Genomic DNA, 18,869 nt, shown 5'->3' with positions numbered 1-18,869 from the left:
TAGATAAGTAGTCTGGAAAGTAGGCAGTTATCGTAAAGTCCTTCTAGATAAGTAGCCTGGAAAGTAGGCAGTTATCGTAAAGTCCTTCTAGATACAAATTGTAAGTAGTCTGGAAAGTAGGCAGTTATCGTAAAGTCCTTCTAGATAAGTAGCCTGGAAAGTAGGCAGTTATCGTAAAGTCCTTCTAGATAAGTAGTCTGGAAAGTAGGCAGTTATCGTAAAGTCCTTCTAGATAAGTAGCCTGGAAAGTAGGCAGTGGCTTGTTGAACATACCGAGGACAGTAAATCTGAAAGCTAGTTTATGAACAGTTGGTTGTCTAGAAACAATGATTTGTAATTAACTCTAATGGAGAAATAAGAAGCTCAGACTTGAAAGAAACAAAATTCAAGAAATTACATTAATTACAATGTATATTTTTATTTTAAAGGCTATTTTTCTTTCGAATTTTACTTGTATACCAAATACTGAACCTGTGCACGTCCTTGTATTAGATTTTGTGTATCACCCATGTTTGGACAGCAAACATTGTTAGCATTAACATTATCAAGTGTAATATGTGGCAAACATTGTTAGCATTAACATTATCAAGTGTAATATGTGGCAAACATTGTTAGCATTCACATTAATTATCAAGTGTAATATGTGGCAAACATTGTTAGCATTAGCATTATCGAGTGTAATATGTGGCAAAAGAAAAAAATGTTCCCATCCAGCATCAAGACTGACCTCAGATCAATCGATAATTTTAATATGTAGATGTTTTGTTTGTTATCAGCTTTTGTAGTTTAGTTGTAGTTTTAGTTTCCTTTTTTTATTTAGTTTTCTTTTTTACGTAAATATTCTATCGTCCCGAGGAAGGGTTGTCCCGAAAATTTGATAATTCACTGTTGTTCATTTCATTGGTCATTTTTAGTGCTTTTTTATTATGATTAAATCCTAATATAAATTTTTAGAGCTTTATATATATATATATATATATATATATATATATATATATATATATATATATATCTTGCTAGGCGGTGGGTGCCGCAGGTTGCTGGTTCAACCCCGGGCTGGAGCGAAAATTTTCAGTACCTAGTTGTGATTATTTAGTGCTTTATATATCAATTAATTGATTATCACATATGTATTGTTTAGATCCTAGGAGTAAACGTAAGGTTGGGTGTTATAATTGTTTGTTTGTGCTTTATATTAAATATTCTATACAATTGCATCGAGAGATCCACTCTCCTCATAAAATATCTTAAACACTGAACGACACAGCGACTGTGTGAGATTGCATCAGTGTGCATAACTACCGCTTTAGAAGCATAACAAAACTTCCTTTCTTAGGGAAGTTGTTGTGGCCGAGTGGACTTACGCACTGGTTTGACAGTCTTGCTAGGCGGTGGGTGCTGCAGGTCGCTGGTTCGACCCCGGGCTGGGGCGAAAATTTTCAGTACCTAGTTGTGATTATTTAATGCTTTATATATATATATATAAAACATATGGGCATGGATAACAAAATTTATCTACATGGGTTTTTTTTTTTATTTCAGTGAGCAGATTTAAATATTGCATTGTAATCCCATAACATTATTAACAATATTCAAATTCCTTCAGTCATTTCAAAGAAATTCCAACATACACATGGATGCCATTTTTAAATTTTCTGGGGTTTTTTTGTTTGTTTATTTTGATTCTTTTTTTTGTTTTTGTTTAATATATAAATCCTACATTTTTATTGCAAGTCTAGAAAGATTCTACAAAGATAGAGATGTGGTTAAAATCTGCTTTTGACTAAAATTTCTATCTGGTTTTCCATTTATCGTGAAGATATAGTTTTTCGTGTTAAAGATGCATTTATCAGGTTTACCGTTTATTCTATCATATTGTGCATGTATCCTATCCTATCTTGCGTGTATCGTGTTCTATCGGTACTGATACATAAACAGTCTTTAATTTCTTTTTGTATGCAGTTTTAATAATGCCTTGATGACTGAAGTATAGATACATAGAAGTATATGTAAACTCTCTATATAGAGCATGTGGAGGCCGCAAGGAAGATTTGTTTTCACAATTTCACTTGAGGCTTAAAATCACAGTAAAAGATGACATTCAATCGATCTGCAAGTTATAACGAAATCTATACCATGTGTACAGTACTTCCTTACCACTGATAGGCCTATAATATGAAAGGTGAAGATATAAACAAACAGTGATCAATTTCATAACTCCTATAAGCAATACAAAATAGATAGCTGGGCAAACACGGACCCCTGGGCACACCAGAGGTGGGGTCCGGTGCCTAGGAGGAGTAAGCATCCCCTGTCAACCGGTCACACCTGCTGTGAGCCCTATATCCTGATCAGGTAATCAGAGTTATCCGTAGTCAAAATCAGTGTGCCCAGAACGGTCTATTTACAATCGTTATGAAACACGTCAGACAACATTTGACCCAATGATAGGTTGTATTGTTGAACTAGATCGTTATAACAACCATAGAATTTGTGAAATGCTGACTTCAATCGAAACTGTTGAAACCCCTGTACCATCAACTTGTTTGTCAGTAGCTTGCCTTGATTAAACAAGAGATGTTTGTAAAACACATATGCCACCCCCCCCCCCCCCCCCCCCCCCCCCCCCATGGTGCAAAATTGAAAAGGGTTATACACACACATCATTTACTTGAGAGTAGTATCATCAATTCAAAATATTGAGCAGACAATATCTTCATATGTCAAGAGTGGATTGACCATGTGACCTAAAAATTAATAGGGGTCATCAACTCCTGAAGATGTACCAGTGTACCAAGTTTGATGTCTGTCAAGCAAAGGGTTCTCAAGATATTGAACGGACAGTATATTCCTATGTCCAGTTTGACCCTTGACCTTTGACCAGGTGACCTCATAATCAATAGGAGTCATCTTCTCCTTAAGATGTACGAGTGTACCAAGTTTGATGTCTGTCAAGCAAAGGGTTCTCAAGATATTGAGCGGACAGTATATTCCTATGTCCAGAGTAGATTGACCCTTGACCTTTAACATTTTGACCTGAAAAACAATAGGGGCCTTCTTCTTTTCATAACCAACCCACATATGAAATATCATTACTATCCCGTGAATGGTTCTCAAGATATTGAGCGGACAACATGTGGTCTACCGACCGACAGGTGCAAACCAATAATTGCCCCTCTTCTTTGAAGGGGGGCATAAAAACTTACTATACGCAGAACAAGCTTTTGCGTATCGAATCAGTTGAGAGACATAAACACCATATGCAGGTGATAATGGAATATTGCTACATAAATATGGGAAGTTGACGATGGAGAAGCTGAAATCATCTCATTTGTCATACAGTTGAGATGTCAGTTTGCCATTAATGTTTACTTTCAATAAAATATCTAAGTATGAAGCAGAAATGAATGATTCTGTGGTGTCTTTTATTTCAAGCACACAGGGATAAATCGAATGGACATATGAATGAAAGTTATTGTTAATAGACAAAATGTTGTCGATATATCTAAATGTCGAATTGAAGGCCACAGCGAGAGATTTTCTCTTCTCACGTGGAAGTTTTTGAATAAATTCTGCTTCATATGAATATAGAAACATGTCAGCTAACAAAGGAGCACAATTCGTGCCCGTGGAAATTCCAACAGACTGATGGAAGACCTGATCACCAAAGACCACGAAGATAATGTCAATGAGGAACTCTAGCATAAATTTTATTTCAACTTCAAAGTACTTGTCTGTGTAATATCTATGTACAACACTCCCTTACACTGATAGGCCTATAATATCTATGTACAACACTCCCTTACACTGATAGGTCTATAATATCTATGTACAACACTCCCTTACACTGATAGGCCTATAATATCTATGTACAGCACTCCCTTACACTGATAGGTCTATAATATCTATGTACAGCACTCCCTTACACTGATAGGCCTATAATATCTATGTACAACACTCCCTTACACTGATAGGCCTATAATATCTATGTACAACACTCCCTTACACTGATAGGTCTATAATATCTATGTACAACACTCCCTTACACTGAGAGGCCTATAATATCTATGTACAACACCCCCTTACACTGATAGGCCTATAATATCTATGTACAACACTCCCTTACACTGATAGGTCTATAATATCTATGTACAACACTCCCTTACACTGATAGGCCTATAATATCTATGTACAACACCCCCTTACACTGATAGGTCTATAATATCTATGTACAACACTCCCTTACACTGATAGGCCTATAATATCTATGTACAACACTCCCTTACACTGATAGGCCTATAATATCTATGTACAGCACTCCCTTACACTGAGAGGTCTATAATATCTATGTACAACACTCCCTTACACTGATAGGTCTATAATATCTATGTACAGCACTCCCTTACACTGATAGGTCTATAATATCTATGTACAGCACTCCCTTACACTGATAGGCCTATAATATCTATGTACAACACTCCCTTACACTGATAGGTCTATAATATCTATGTACAACACTCCCTTACACTGATAGGCCTATAATATCTATGTACAGCACTCCCTTACACTGAGAGGTCTATAATATCTATGTACAGCACTCCCTTACACTGAGAGGTCTATAATATCTATGTACAGCACTCCCTTACACTGATAGGTCTATAATATCTATGTACAACACTCCCTTACACTGATAGGCCTATAATATCTATGTACAACACTCCCTTACACTGATAGGCCTATAATATCTATGTACAACACTCCCTTACACTGATAGGTCTATAATATCTATGTACAGCACTCCCTTACACTGATAGGTCTATAATATCTATGTACAGCACTCCCTTACACTGATAGGCCTATAATATCTATGTACAACACCCCCTTACACTGATAGGCCTATAATATCTATGTACAACACTCCCTTACACTGGAGAAAAGCAATGATATATCTAAAAGTTTTATTTTATATGTAATTTCCTATTGTTGGTTTAATTATTCTCTATTGATATCCAAAACAATTTGCAATAGAATTTTGTGATACTGTTTGTAACTGTTTTATTATTTTTAATATTGCAAAATTTTCATTAAAAAACCACCTTCACATTTGCATTATTCACAAATCTTTAATTGAAAATTCAATGTAAAACCCAAAACTTAAAATCCTTCAAAAACACTTTTTATTGGTGCATTCTATGTAGTAATGACCGATTTACATTGTTGTTTGATCAAATAATAGAAAACCCCAACGTAGACAAAGCAAACTCCTACTTCATGAATACGATGCATCCAAAATTTTGGATATCTTATTACCTTAATTTAAAGGGGCATTGTCATTTTGTCACCAGAAATTTGAATTCAATGAAAATTGCTCTATATCATATATTTCAGGTATAACACCAGTATTAAATTATTTCAAACATATACTTTATAACTTCAAAACAGACACATGAAATCAATATGTAATTTTGGTGAAAAAATAAATATTGTCTTGCAAGACAATAATTCTTCCCGATATATTTCTTTACACTAAAAGTGGCTATTTAATGTAGTTTTATTAGGTTTCTCTTATTTTTGTACAAAATAAATGCTTTTATTAGTCATTACTATATATTCCTACGCCATTGAAATACTTTGAGAAAAAGAGGTTGCCATCACTTTCACAGCTAAACTAATGACAATTTTTTTTTTTTACATCAAACCAAAAGTGACAAACCTTGATTTATAATGGAAATTTCATATCTTAATCTTTTTTTAAGGTCCACATTCAGTAAGTTAAGCATTTACTCATTCTTTACAAATAAATGTGGGATTTGTATAAATGGATAGTTGGGCTTAAAATAAAAATTGATTTGTTTGATGTACTCTCCGACCGACCCGTGAAATTTGCCCCGACCCGATCATTTTTTCCGCACTTGGAAATTTTAATTTTTTTTATTTGCTCCCTGGAAAATAGACATTCTTCAAATTAGAATTAAACTTGATGCCATTTTTTTTTTTTTATTATTTGGACTAGTTGTTTTACAGAATTCTTGATATCAAATTGTCCTTAGGGCGTCTTTCGGTTCTACTTTCACTTTGATAATGACTATTTGTTAATCCGGGAACTTTTCAAACATTTTTCTATGTGAATGATCAAATATACCCCATCACAGCTCCAAATTACCACATTATCTATTAACAACAAGATAGAACAAGGAGTTACGAACTCCCCTGTAGAGGCCTGATCGTATTTATGTACAAAAGTTTGAAAGCCATGCATGTTATTTAGATAAAAAATCACGTACGTGGGATAGCGCACCAAAATTATGGCGGACCACGAGTCGGTGCTTAAGTTGATGGTCTATATTTCTGAAAAGGCACGCATATTATTTTGATATAGGATTATCTAAATGTTATGACAATTTAATAGGTGAACGGCACTTTTACTTTGCTCTTAAACAGACACACGAATGGAACACGATCGTCACAACAATTTGAATGATGTGGGAAAGTCTGCATTAAAATTATATTGGGTAATATTAAAACTTATTGTAAATTGCTGTCATCATGCAATTCACTTGGATATTCATGGATCACATTAAAGTGTTTAAGTGATTGCTATTATGAATGTCAGAATCGACCAGTGGTAACAAAAAGGGGTGTTAATTTATTTATTAACAACTGTAGAGGTCCTCATCCGTGACGAATGCAAAACGTCCTGAGTTAATTTCAGGAGACACTGGAAGATTTACGTGTATTATATACAATGTGTACAAAATGAATGTTCTAAACTCTATTCTGTCTGGCAGCGTTATGTGTTTAATGAAAACATTAGAAAATTTGTAACTTTGAGTTTCAAAAAAAAAAAAATAATACCGACCTACCTACCTGACTTGAAAAATGTGGGTCGGAGTACATGAAACAAAAATTTTTTTAATGATGCAGTCTATGCGAAAGACATCGGACCGTCGGACCTGACCGATGTGCAGTGCCTAAGGTCCGATGTGTCATTTTTTACACCGGACCAGTATGTCCGATGTCTCACTGTCCGGTTTTGAGCTTTACTATTTTGACGCGGAGTCATTTAAATGTTTGTTATAAGTAAAAACTATCACATAAATCCAAATACGTAAATGAATATGATTAAAACCGCATGGACCGTCTAAAGTATTATGCGGGAAGGATCCCTGGTATAGTATTACTGGTATAATAAATAAGATTTCCTTGGTTTTGCATTTTCACGTGTTTCACTTTTATACATTAGGTTTTTCGGTCTGACAAAATTTGGTTCGGTCCGGTGTGTTCATTGATTACACAGGACCGAATGTCCTGTGTTGTCAAAAAAACTTTCGCATAGACTGATGATGGCCTTGTAAGCAGACCAAAAACACTGTTCCCCGATCTTCATTGGGGGGGAGGGGGGATATAAACCCATTTTTCTTTAAATCAAAAATGGAAACACAACATTTATTTGTTCAGCCTAGAAACCCCACTCAAATTAACCAATAGAACAGCCTAGAAACCCCACTCAAATTAGCCAATAGAACAGCCTAGAAATCCCACTCAAATTAACCAATAGAACAGCCTAGAACCCCCACTCAAATTAACCAATAGAACAGCCTAGAACCCCCACTCAAATTAACCAATAGAACAGCCTAGAACCCCCACTCAAATTAACCAGTAGAACAGCCTAGAAACCCCACTCAAATTAACCAATAGAACAGAAGGGATAAGAGTTTTCAATTTTGTCTGCATCAAGTAAATTACCTTGATGTATCCCAACCAGAGTTCCTCTACAGAAGTGTTACAATGCTGCGATAAAAACTCCTCTGTCTTCGTTTTCATGTTCTTCTTCAGCTGAACTCCTCTCCAAAACCTCGCAATCAGGTGGGATGGCAAGAAAGGATCAAGTTTCTGTTTGTTCAGGACTTCAACAAAGTCTTTATCTTCCATTTTACTGGCAATGACAATGCTGAGAACAGCATAACCTCGGGCTTTTGCCTCATTCTTTATATCCTGTTCATAGATATCACTAAGCCGACTCTTCACAAAGTCATCCTTGCACTGTAGGTATAAATATTTCAGAAGATCCTGGCCAAGAACAGGCAAATTGTTCACAAACTTTCTCCCCGGAACATATCGTATTCTCAGATAGAAAATGTGTTTAGCGTTAGCAGTGGGTGAACTTAACTGTTTCTTCAGCTCTCCCATAGTAATACAAGGATTCACCCATAACATCTTTGGTATTCGTTTCTTGTCTACAGAAGCCAGACCAAAAAGCTGCACTGCTGCAGGTCCCATCTTTGGGAAATGTTTCCTCAAAAGGTAAATACACAGATCCTCCACAACTTTTGAATCATCATTTGAGTTGACTACATAAACTGTGCCATCGTGTAGCTCAATTTGTACATGGACCACCACAGACTGACAAGACACACTGATCTGAGTCAAGTTCTGCTGCACTGGCTGACTGTCTAGAGCAGCGCTGGAGATGATCGGAGGAGAAACCATCACCTCCGGAGAAGAGGAAGAGGAGGAAGGAGGACTCAGTGTTGTGGATGTCAGGTTTGTCACCTGGGTGTGAGTGGAGGAGACATCACTAGGGCCCGTCTCAGCTGATCCACCTGGCACTGATTCTGTGTGTGAATTTGTAGAAGTCGTGGTTGTACTGGCATCACTATTAAGCAGCTGGGTTTTCGACATATTTGACATAGTTGCTCCAGTCTTGATAGTGCAGTTTCTACTTTACTTTACTTTTTTCATGCATATCTTTATTTTTTTCTTGTGATCAAAGTCTGTTACTGAAAAAAAGAGTAAAAATATTGATTCAACTTTATTTCCGTGTAGTTATTGAGTTCAATATACATGTATGTCTAAATCTCTCTAAAACATGATACCAAGGTGAATTAATATGAAGTATTTAAACACACACATTATTAATGATCTCTAATATTGACCAATGTTACCATCATGATTAAATTTCACAGGAAATAAGAGACAGCTCTGGAAATATAAGAAAAGGTAATTTAATCTACATAAACATAGACTGTGGAGGAAAAACACCAGAGGAACCATGATCCCATTACTAATTGTCAACTCCAATGTTGTCAAATATTCCAATACACCTACATCGATCCAGATTAAAAGGAGTGAGATTGATTGATTGTAACATCTTGCTCGAGAATTTTTCACTCAATACATATGGAGACGTCACCAAGACCAGTGAAGGGCTTCAAATTTAGGCCTATGTTCGGCGCTTATGGCCATTGAGCAGTGAGGGTTCTTTAGCGTGCCACACCTACTGTGACACAGGACATCCGTTTTTAAGGTCATCTCCGAAGACCCGTGACATTCACACCTGATGCCGAGCGTTTGGCGATGGAACTGTCACTACCCGTTTTAACAACTTAGGTCTGTCGCGGCCGGGATTCGAACCTTGGCCTACCACATGCGGGGCGAACGCTCTAACCTCTCGGCCACCGCGGCGGTGAAAGGAGTGAGAAGTGTACATGTATAAACATCATGTGACCATCGTTTCCTTATATTTTTTTTCCTTTGATACATCACATGACCACCACTCAAAGACTTTCAATTTAGAAATCCTGGCAATCCACTCACCTCACCAAAAACCTGGATTGACCATATTAAAATTTTTACAATGGTTCAGCAGAGACAGCCTTTCAAAAACTCTTAAAACGAAGGGATGAAGGATGACTATAAATCTTAGTAATTATTAAAATCATTGGCTATAATCAGGTCACAATCTAATATTACAAGATAACTGTAGACACTTCTAATTAGACAAGCCTTAATTAGTCAAATATAATGAAACCAGCTCTTTTCTTTTTTTATAAGAGTTTTCCCCTCTTTAATCCCATGATACGAATTGTGAGTTTTGAAACCAACTCAGCCACATAGGGTTGTGACCCAAATGAACTTGAATCCACATAATATGGGGATGTCTCAACATGATTAGCATGGCCTTGACCTTCTGGAGATATTTTTTAATCAAACATATTTTCTCCTACACTGTATTTATGTATTATGTAGAATTTGTTCCTTGATTTTTAGCCATATCCTATGCCCCGAGTCCATGAAAAAAAAATCTCAATTCAGAGTATTTGAATATATATATATATATGATTTAGTGTGGTCCTGTTACTAGTAATTTGTATGATATCTTAAATTCCCTATATTTCTATGCAACATTTTGATTCCCTATTTAAAGGTCAAGGTTTTCAACAGGTCAGTTTTCCTCAGGTAAGTTATGGTAGCTCATCACACTAAATTTTTATTTAATGGCTCATTAAAACACCTCTTATGAAGTATGATTTCACCATCGAAAAAGAGATTGATACAAGCTCTCATTCAATATTTCTGGGAAATCTGGGCATTGTTTGAAAATATATTCTAATTTCAGTTCATTAGAGCTGAGTTAGGTGACAATTTTTTTCTTCAGATGAAACTGATCTGATGCAGAGGGTTGGAAACCAGGCTAGAATGAATCACAGGAGTTTGAAGTTTTATCAATAAAGTCAATCGAGTGAATTTTATTGACTTAATTGATAAAATTTCGAACTCCTGTGAATCAATCCAGTTTGACTTAGATAAAACCTTACAGACTGTGATACTGTTGTAGACAGGGGTGAGCCGTTCTGGGAACAACTTGCCCAGCTACCAAGATGACGTAGGCCGTCTGTAGGCTTTGCAAACGGCCTGGCTACATGTGTCACTTGCACAGCTGATGCAAACTGATATGGATACAACAGAGAGATATCCGAGATGATATGCAGACAGAGATCAGATGAGGTGAGCCTCCTTAAGGAGAAGAACCTGACAGATATACTGTGTATATTTATACCTAAATAAATACGATATTGGCATCCAACGTGGGGCCCGAACCCATGACCATGATGTTCTACCGACTGAGCTAGCCGGTAGTCGCCCTGTTGAAAATGAAAGGGGAACTGCCATGGGGGACCAGGTCAGTCAGGTCCAAGGAGGAGAGAATCGCAGGATACCAGATCCTGACCTCCACCTAAATGTGTCACTTCACCCCGGCAGACAGAGCCCACAATGCTGCGTCCGAGGACCCCAACCCCATTGCCACCGAGAGCCCCTGTTCTGGAAACTGGTTTTCCAGATGGTGCTCAGGGAGGACCCATGCCCATTTGGGCTATGCTGGACGTAGAAGGGGAGATCCGCACCCCAAGGACAGAGGAACTACTTACAGGGCATTGGCCAGGGCACGTGGTGGGCCGGCATGGTGGAATACCCTGAGCAGCCAGGATTTCTCTGGCATCTTTGGGTGTATCTGACGGCAGAATGGTTGAGGATGTCGTGCCACCCTGGACCTCCGACCTTCCTGAACATGACCCAGACCATTCCCCAACCTTATCTAGGCAGGTACTGGCATTACTCAGTTGTCTTTCTCTGTTGGGCTTCAGCCCTGTCTACCTGGTTTTCGCCCTGGAGGGAGTGCCTCTGGGCAGGGTGTTAGACATCCACCTTAAATAAACATCATTCCCTGGACCACGTTCATGCTGGCATAAGCTATGAACCCCGTAATTTCGGAGAAAACAGGGGGTAGTGTAGTAGATGGGGGCAAATTGTTCTGGGAATGACTCACCCAGTCACCGGGATGACGTAGACCATGCGCGGGTTTTGCGCACAGCCTGGCTACATGTAACAGATAGATGCGATACTTAAAGCAGTGTGGACGGGTTGCAGCACCGATAGTTCACAGAGACCAGAGGCAAGCCTCCCGTAGGAGAACCTGTTACTGTGTATATAACTGAATAAATACGATAATACTTTTTGTCGCTTTGTTGTGCAGGGTTTGACACTAAGGCATGTCAGACCGACCAAGTCTACTAAATCATAGGTCCGGTCAGCTAAAATGCCAACTTACTAGTCCGAGCGGTCATGTTGAAAAAATAAACAAGAAACTTAATTACTTTAAACCATAAGATATTTTATTCTTAAATAAAAAAAAAAATAACTGTAGAGTTTGCGAGCAATTAAGAACCACGTGATGACATATCTTGGTCAGAAGTGATGTTTTACGACATCTACTTGATGTTAATGTGTGTAAAGTTATGTTTCCGATAAATATATATTGAATTCATGTTTTTAAAAAAACAGCTTATTTGAATTAGATGTATGAAATTGTTTATCAAATTAATCAATTACGTCGTAAACAGCCATTTCTCGGTGTTGACATATGTGCGGGAATGTCTCTATATTCAAATATGACCTCTCGTCCTCAAGGAAAGATGTCCCAAGAGGAAAAAAAGGAAAAGGTTGGGAAGAAACAAAGCAGGACTTATGAAACAGAATCCTTTTTAAAAAATGGCTGAGGTCATTTGATTCTAAATGGACTAAAGAATTTCCATGCTGGCTAGAATTTAAAGAAACAGAAAATGTGTTTGAAAATAAAAGCATCAAATTGAATGACGAGACAATTAAATATCTGTTTTAGTTTAAATTTCACATTTGTCATTTGAAGTATTTAAATATGGAGAAACTATCAAGGTTTTTTTCTGGAAAGTTGGTCAGGTCTAGTGGATGTAAGGTCAGGTCTAGTGGGTGCAAGGTCAGGTCTAGTATAAATCATTTGAAGTAGCCCGATCAACTGATCAAACCCTGTGTTTATTATCTTTGATTTCATTTCTTTGTTTGTTGGATTTTTTTTTCTTTGATAGCTGATACGATTATTTTTTTCAATTCTGACCAGACGCAAAACAGAAACAAACAGCATTGTAGTCTTACTTACTGTTTGAATACCAATGGCAATGAATAGCAATGACCATCTGTTACAAATGTCTGTCAGAAATCCCGTTTTCTTCACATGAATCTGTTGTAACCTGTAACATAACTACATACGACATATCATATCTTGTATTACTAGTGTTTCACAATAATGAGTAATCACAAAAAAAAATCCAGGAAATAAATACCCATGCAAAGTAATATAAACTGAAAGTGGAGGTTTATTTTTTTGTGTATGTCGATCCCGATATAATCCATCCATTGTCCCTGCCCACAGGCTCTCGACTCTTTCGTCAAACTTAGTCTTGTATTTGAATCACAATGTTCAGTTATTCCCGTTTGGGCCCTTTGGTATAAATCATATCAGCTTGCTTACAAATTACAGGAAGACGATTATTTAAAACATCGATCTATTTACTGTGTCCCTGCCAATTTATCACAATAAATACGTTACCTTTATAAATTTAGATATTCACCTGCTTGCAGTCTTGTATCGGAAAAAAACCATGTAAACAAAAAAGCACCCTTCGTGACCCGCCACCTCTGACATGCTCAGAAACCAACATCCGGTATCATCTTTTCTTTTCCGCCGTTGTGAAGTGCAGTCACGTTTTTCTCGAGGAGGAAAAGAATTTTTTCTACTTGCTAATTTTGGCTAAGTATTGCATGGTATTTGTTGATATTACTTTATTACATTATTAAGCATTATGGCGAATGAAGGTGAAAATGTTAAATTACCTTTTATTGCTGTAGAGGGAGAGTATTGGGACTCTGTTGACTCTAGAAGTTTTGGTCCCATGGAATCTGACCCTTTTCTTTCTTATGGGAATGTCATGGATTCTCCAGGAATTCCTTCTACCCCGGTTACTTCGGTAGGTCAAATTAGAGCTACATCTACTATTACGCGACCTCCTGGTAGTCCGGTGGCTAGTTCTCGCCCTGAGAGTTTTCCTTCGGGTAATCGTAGGGAGACGTTTTATCGGTCTAGGTGGCCAGCTAGATTTCCTCATCCCATGTATTCTGTGCCACCTTATCCCTACTCGACTCAACCTGTGTGGACAGGGCAAGGTTTTGTTAGTAAACCAAACTTAATGGAGTCCTCCAATAAGGACGAAATTAAATGTTTGGTTTCATCTATTCAGAAACTGGAGGCTTCTATTTCTTCAAAATTTGTGACAGTGGAACGTAGACTAGATTTGATTGAAAAAAGCAAATCAGCTACGTCCCCCACTGTTCCTGGGGCTGCTCTTGTCACTCCTCGGCCCGCTTTTGATAATAAAGCGGACGAGGAGGTTGACTCATTATCTTTGGCTCCAAGTAGTCAAGAGGCATCTTTTCTGAGCGATAATTGCCTATCTCCGGTTCCTTCAGTCGATGAAGTTGGGCTTTCTCAGGAGCAACTTCCGGTAGAGAATCTCACTCTGAAAGACAAAGTGTACGCAATTCGTAGAGAATTGTCAGGTCCCGATTCTTTAGTTTCTCCTCCCAGGAGTTCTCACAAACCTTCTGATTTTCAGTCCTGCTCTGGTCTTGTGAGAGATTCTTCTAAGTCGTATGCTTCTTTTCCCGAGTCTAGTCATTTTAAATCTGCATTGGCTTCCATTAATTCTCATCTTGTCGACGATCAGATGTCCTCCAATAAGGCCTCTAATTTAGTTAGACAAAATCTGGCTTTTAGTACATCTTCTTTCCCTGGTAAGGTTAGAATGAAGTATTTTGATATTCATGATGTTTCCTTGGGAAAATCTCAACCTGTTTTTGATAAGACTTTTTCCAATCTTCTTGGTGCTAAGTCTTCTGAGGGGGTCAAGTTATCTCAGACTTCTTATTCTAGGTCGGAGAACAATCTTCGGGGTGTTGCCGCAGCTTTACAATATGCGGAGCATTTTCTTGCTGCTGCAGGTGCCTCTCTTAAAGATAAGGGCGAAGAATTTGATGATGTTCGTTCTTTTCTTCTCCAAGTAGATAGATGTCTTTGCACTTCTCAGCTCTTGAATCTTGGCACTATTGCCAATTTTTCTTTAGCTAGGAGACAAGAGATTCTTCAAAAATCTAACGTTTCTGAGTTTCTTAAAGACAACCTACTTTTTTCTCCTCTTCATAAAGAGCAGTTATTTGGCATCTCTTTACGCAAATTACAAGAGGAATTACACAAAGAACCTCCTACTGTTAAAGTAGATGTACAACTCAACAATGGTAATTCTAGGCGTGTTTCTTGTTCTTCTAAATCAGACTCTTCTAGAAGTAAGTCTCAAGGTGCTACTAAATCTGGCTCTTCTCTGCAAGGTTCAAATAATCTTAAGAGAAGTAATGAGCATCGTTCTTTCCCATCGGCTTCTGGATCTAATAATAAAAAACCCAAAGTAGCCAAGGGTAAGAAATCTCAGTTTTGATGCCTCCCCCCCTCCTGTAGCACAATCCACTCTTTCCGAGGAAGTAGGTGTTCCCTTTCCTCATCTTCCTGTGGGAGGACGCCTCTCTCTTTTTCTTCCTCATTGGTCCCGTCTCATTTCGGACAAATGGGTTCTTTCTGTGCTACGGAGGGGTTTAGAGCTTCAATTTCGAGAACAGCCTTCTCTCTCTGCGGTTCCTCTGGAATTTTCTATGACCAGAGACCCGTGGAAAAATCTGTTGTTACAAGAGGAAGTGTCTCTACTTCTCCAAAAGAATGTATTGGAAGAAGTAAGTCCACCTCTAGGTTGGGGGTTCTACTCTCGTCTCTTTCTTGTACCCAAAAAGAATGGACAAATGAGACCTGTGTTGGACCTCTCTTTTCTGAATCAGTATCTGGTGATTCCACATTTCAAAATGGAGACCAACAGGTCGATCAGAACCTCTCTCCATACAGGGATGTGGACGTCTTCTTTAGATCTGACGGATGCTTATTTTCATGTCCCTATAGCTCCGGCTTATCGGAAGTTTCTTCGTCTGGTCTGGGAGGGCAAGGTATATGCTTTCAAGGCAATGCCTTTTGGCCTATCTACTGCTCCACTAGTGTTCACAAAAATTTTTCAAACAGTGGTTGCGTATCTACACTCCCAGTCCATTTTCATCCATACATATCTAGACGATTCTCTGATCAAGAATTTTTCTTTCAACCTTCTTCATCAACATACTCATCGAGTTATTCATCTTCTGTTGAAGCTGGGTTTCCTTATTTCTTGGGAAAAATAAGAGATAGTTCCCAGTCAGAGTTTCATTTTCCTAGGGGAACAATTTCGAACAGATCTTGGGATAGTTCTTCCTCCAGAGGAGAACTTTCTCAAGCTTCAGTATCTGTTGGATCAACTACTTTCAGCCAAACAGGCTTCAGCTCGCCAGTTTCTACAACTGATAGGTTTTCTGATTTCTCTGATGGACATAGTACCTTTAGGTCGTCTTCATATTCGCCCCATTCAGTGGTATCTTCTGGAATTTTGGGTACCAGCCTCACAACAGTGGGAAGCTGTTATTCCCATTCTTCCCAGATTGTATCCTCATCTTCTGTGGTGGTCAGTGAGAGAGAATGTTATGATAGGTTGCTCGCTAGACCCCCCAGTTCCTTCTATGACCCTGTTTACAGATGCTTCTCTGACAGGCTGGGGAGCTACCCTGGAGGGCAGAGAGGCATCAGGTATATGGTCCGGTCTCCAGTTGACAGAACACATCAATTTACTGGAGATGCGGGCTGTTCTTCTGGCATTGAAACAATTTTCCCAATTTGTTCAGGGTCAATCTCTGATGATAGCCACAGACAATACAACAGTAGTGGCTTATCTGCAGAATCAGGGCGGCACACATTCTCAGTCTCTTTACCTTCTGTGCAAAGAAATTCTGTTGTTTTGCCGTTCCCTGGGAATTCGCTTGTCAGTCAGGCATGTTCCTGGCAATCTGAATCTAGTAGCGGATGCTCTCTCAAGGTCACTGCATCCAGTGAATACAGAATGGGAGTTACATCCAGCAGTCTTTCAGGAGATCTGTCTCAAGTGGGATCGTCCTCATATAGACCTCTTTGCTACGCATCTGAATTGCAAACTGCCAACGTTTGTGTCTCCGATTCCAGACAACAGAGCTTTAGCAGTGGATGCAATGTCTTTCGATTGGAAGGGGATGTTTTCTTACATGTTTCCTCCTTTTCGCCTCCTTCCCAAGATTTTACACAAAATCAGGGTAGAAATTTGCAAGACCATTCTTATTGCTCCAGCATGGCCAAAACAATCTTGGTTTCCAGATCTTCTTCAACTGTGTTGTGCGAGACCAATTCTGCTTCCTCTCAGGAAAGATCTTTTGTCTCAATTCAAAGGCAGGAAAGTTCATCAGAATCTTTCCAACCTCCATCTACACGCATGGTTACTGTCAGGGAATCTCTCAGACAGGATGGCTTTTCTGACAGAGCAGCCAAACGTATCTCTAGTTCAGTCAGAAAATCTACAGGAGCAATTTATGACTCTAAGTGGAACATCTTCTGTTCTTGGTGTCGTTCAAAGGAAATTGATCCTCTCGCAGTTACTGTCCAACAGTTAGCTGAATTTTTAGTTTATCTGTTTGAAGACAAAGGTTTCTCTCCCTCTACTATTAAGGGCTATCGTTCAGCTTTATCCAGAACTATAGCTTTGTCAGGAGGTCCTGATTTTGGGAAGAATGAGTTCTTGTCCCTCATGGTCAAGAATTTTTGTTTGGAACGACCTAGACAACGTAGGTTGGTTCCATCCTGGAATTTAGCTTTGGTTCTTAGGACTTTACAATTTCCTCCTTTCGAACCTTTATTTTTAGCTTCCTTTAAGTTTTTGACCTTGAAGTGCTGTTTTTTATTAGTTTTAGCTTCTGGTCGTAGAAGGAGTGAGATTCATGCTTTCTCCATTGCAGATTCTTGTCTCAGATTTTCTGCAGATAATTCTTCAGTTACTCTGTTGACAGATCCATCTTTCTTAGCCAAGAATCAGTTATCAGACAAAGGTTCTGGACCTATTGTTATTCCTGCTCTACCTAAATCATTAGGTAATCAGGATTTATGTCCAGTGCGTACACTTCAGAAATATATTTCTGTTTCGTCAACGCTCAGACCTTCTGGTTCTACTAGACTTTTCATTCCTATTAAGAAAGGTCTAAAGGATATTTCGGCTAAGACTATTTCTACTTGGCTTTGTCATACTGTTAAGATGGCTTACCAATCTTCATCTCCAGAAGCCTTGTCTCGTGTTCAAGTTCAGGCACATGAAATTAGAGCCTTGTCTTGCTCCTGGGCTATTTTCAATTCCTCCTCTATGTCGGAAATCATGTCAGCTGGTTATTGGAGGTCTGATAGTACCTTTTATAACCATTACCTTAGATCTATGCCCCTTCTTAGTGACAGTTTGTTCTCGCTTGGACCTCTAGTTTCAGCTCAAAAAGTGGTTTTTCCTCCTAGTTGCCAATCTCAGGGGGATTCAGCTCTACTTTGAATTCTGCTTATCTAAATTTATAAAGGTTACGTATTTATTGTGATAAATTCTAAATTTTTAGTATTAAAATTTGTATTTGTTAAATAAATACTTACCTTTATAAATCAGAGGTCCCAACCCACCTCCCCTTCATCCCCCTTCTAATTTTTTGTTTTATGTCAAAGAATAGATGATACCGGATGTTGGTTTCTGAGCATGTCAGAGGTGGCGGGTCACGAAGGGTGCTTTTTTGTTTACATGGTTTTTTTCCGATACAAGACTGCAAGCAGGTGAATATCTAAATTTATAAAGGTAAGTATTTATTTAACAAATACAAATTTTAATACTAAAAATTTAGATATTAATTTACTTCTATTCATTACACAGTACATTCAACTTGTCATTGACATGTAAACTCTGATTCCATGAGACAGGTAGAATTTGTTTGACAAAGGGCCTTAGAACGTCAAAGTTTTCCCAAGGTCGTTGAGCGGTATTTAAAGGAGACCGAGCTTGCGAGGGTCGCTTCCTCCATATGACCGAGCAGATATATATATATATTTTAATTCTATGCACATCTGAAAATAACGAGAGAAACAAGAGGTCCATGGGCCTAGAATCGCTTTTCTGATACATTGTAGAACAGGCAAAAATTCTCACTAACCAAGATTCATCAATTAACAAAGTTTGATGATGTTAAGTCAAATAGTACCTGAAAAT

At 38.3% G+C, this 18,869-nt stretch overlaps 2 protein-coding genes across 3 annotated transcripts in view; one reads left to right on the top strand and one right to left on the bottom strand.

The window, feature by feature from the left end:
• The window catches only part of LOC125647819 (tyrosine-protein kinase JAK2-like), a 155,013-nt gene extending 141,714 nt beyond the window's left edge, over nt 1-13,299 (bottom strand). Inside the window, exons 1-3 of one of the 2 annotated variants that reach the window (XM_056139555.1) lie at nt 12,939-13,111; nt 12,755-12,856; nt 7,747-8,780 (exon numbers count right to left, since the gene is read on the bottom strand). In XM_056139555.1, the coding sequence (XP_055995530.1) occupies nt 7,747-8,691 (945 nt within the window). In that variant the 5' untranslated portion in view covers nt 8,692-8,780; nt 12,755-12,856; nt 12,939-13,111. Of the gene's footprint in view, nt 1-7,746; nt 8,781-12,754 lie in introns of both variants that reach the window. The other variant, XM_056139556.1, reaches the window with a different exon arrangement.
• A 1,970-nt stretch (nt 13,300-15,269) lies between these two features.
• On the top strand, nt 15,270-17,253 carry LOC130047265 (uncharacterized). Its single transcript, XM_056141891.1, has 3 exons — nt 15,270-15,432; nt 15,535-15,696; nt 15,959-17,253. Exons 1-3 carry the CDS (start codon nt 15,270-15,272, stop codon nt 17,251-17,253), a joined length of 1,620 nt encoding a protein of 539 aa, XP_055997866.1.
• The last annotated feature ends 1,616 nt before the right edge of the window (nt 17,254-18,869 follow it).

Source organism: Ostrea edulis, chromosome 6, assembly GCF_947568905.1.
Source record: "Ostrea edulis chromosome 6, xbOstEdul1.1, whole genome shotgun sequence".
In the NCBI taxonomy this organism is placed as follows: Eukaryota; Metazoa; Mollusca; class Bivalvia; order Ostreida; family Ostreidae; genus Ostrea; species Ostrea edulis.
This window is presented reverse-complemented; position numbering and strand designations above follow the sequence as displayed.

Excerpts from the sequence above, each read along its gene's own strand:
- LOC130047265 (XM_056141891.1), top strand. The coding sequence starts at position 15,270 with ATGGGTTCTTTCTGTGCTACGGAGGGGTTTAGAGCTTCAATTTCGAGA. Across the intron at positions 15,433-15,534 it reads AAAAGAATGTATTGGAAGAA|TATCTGGTGATTCCACATTT; the intron begins GTAAGTCCACCT and ends TTTCTGAATCAG. Across the intron at positions 15,697-15,958 it reads GTCTGGTCTGGGAGGGCAAG|GGGAACAATTTCGAACAGAT; the intron begins GTATATGCTTTC and ends TCATTTTCCTAG.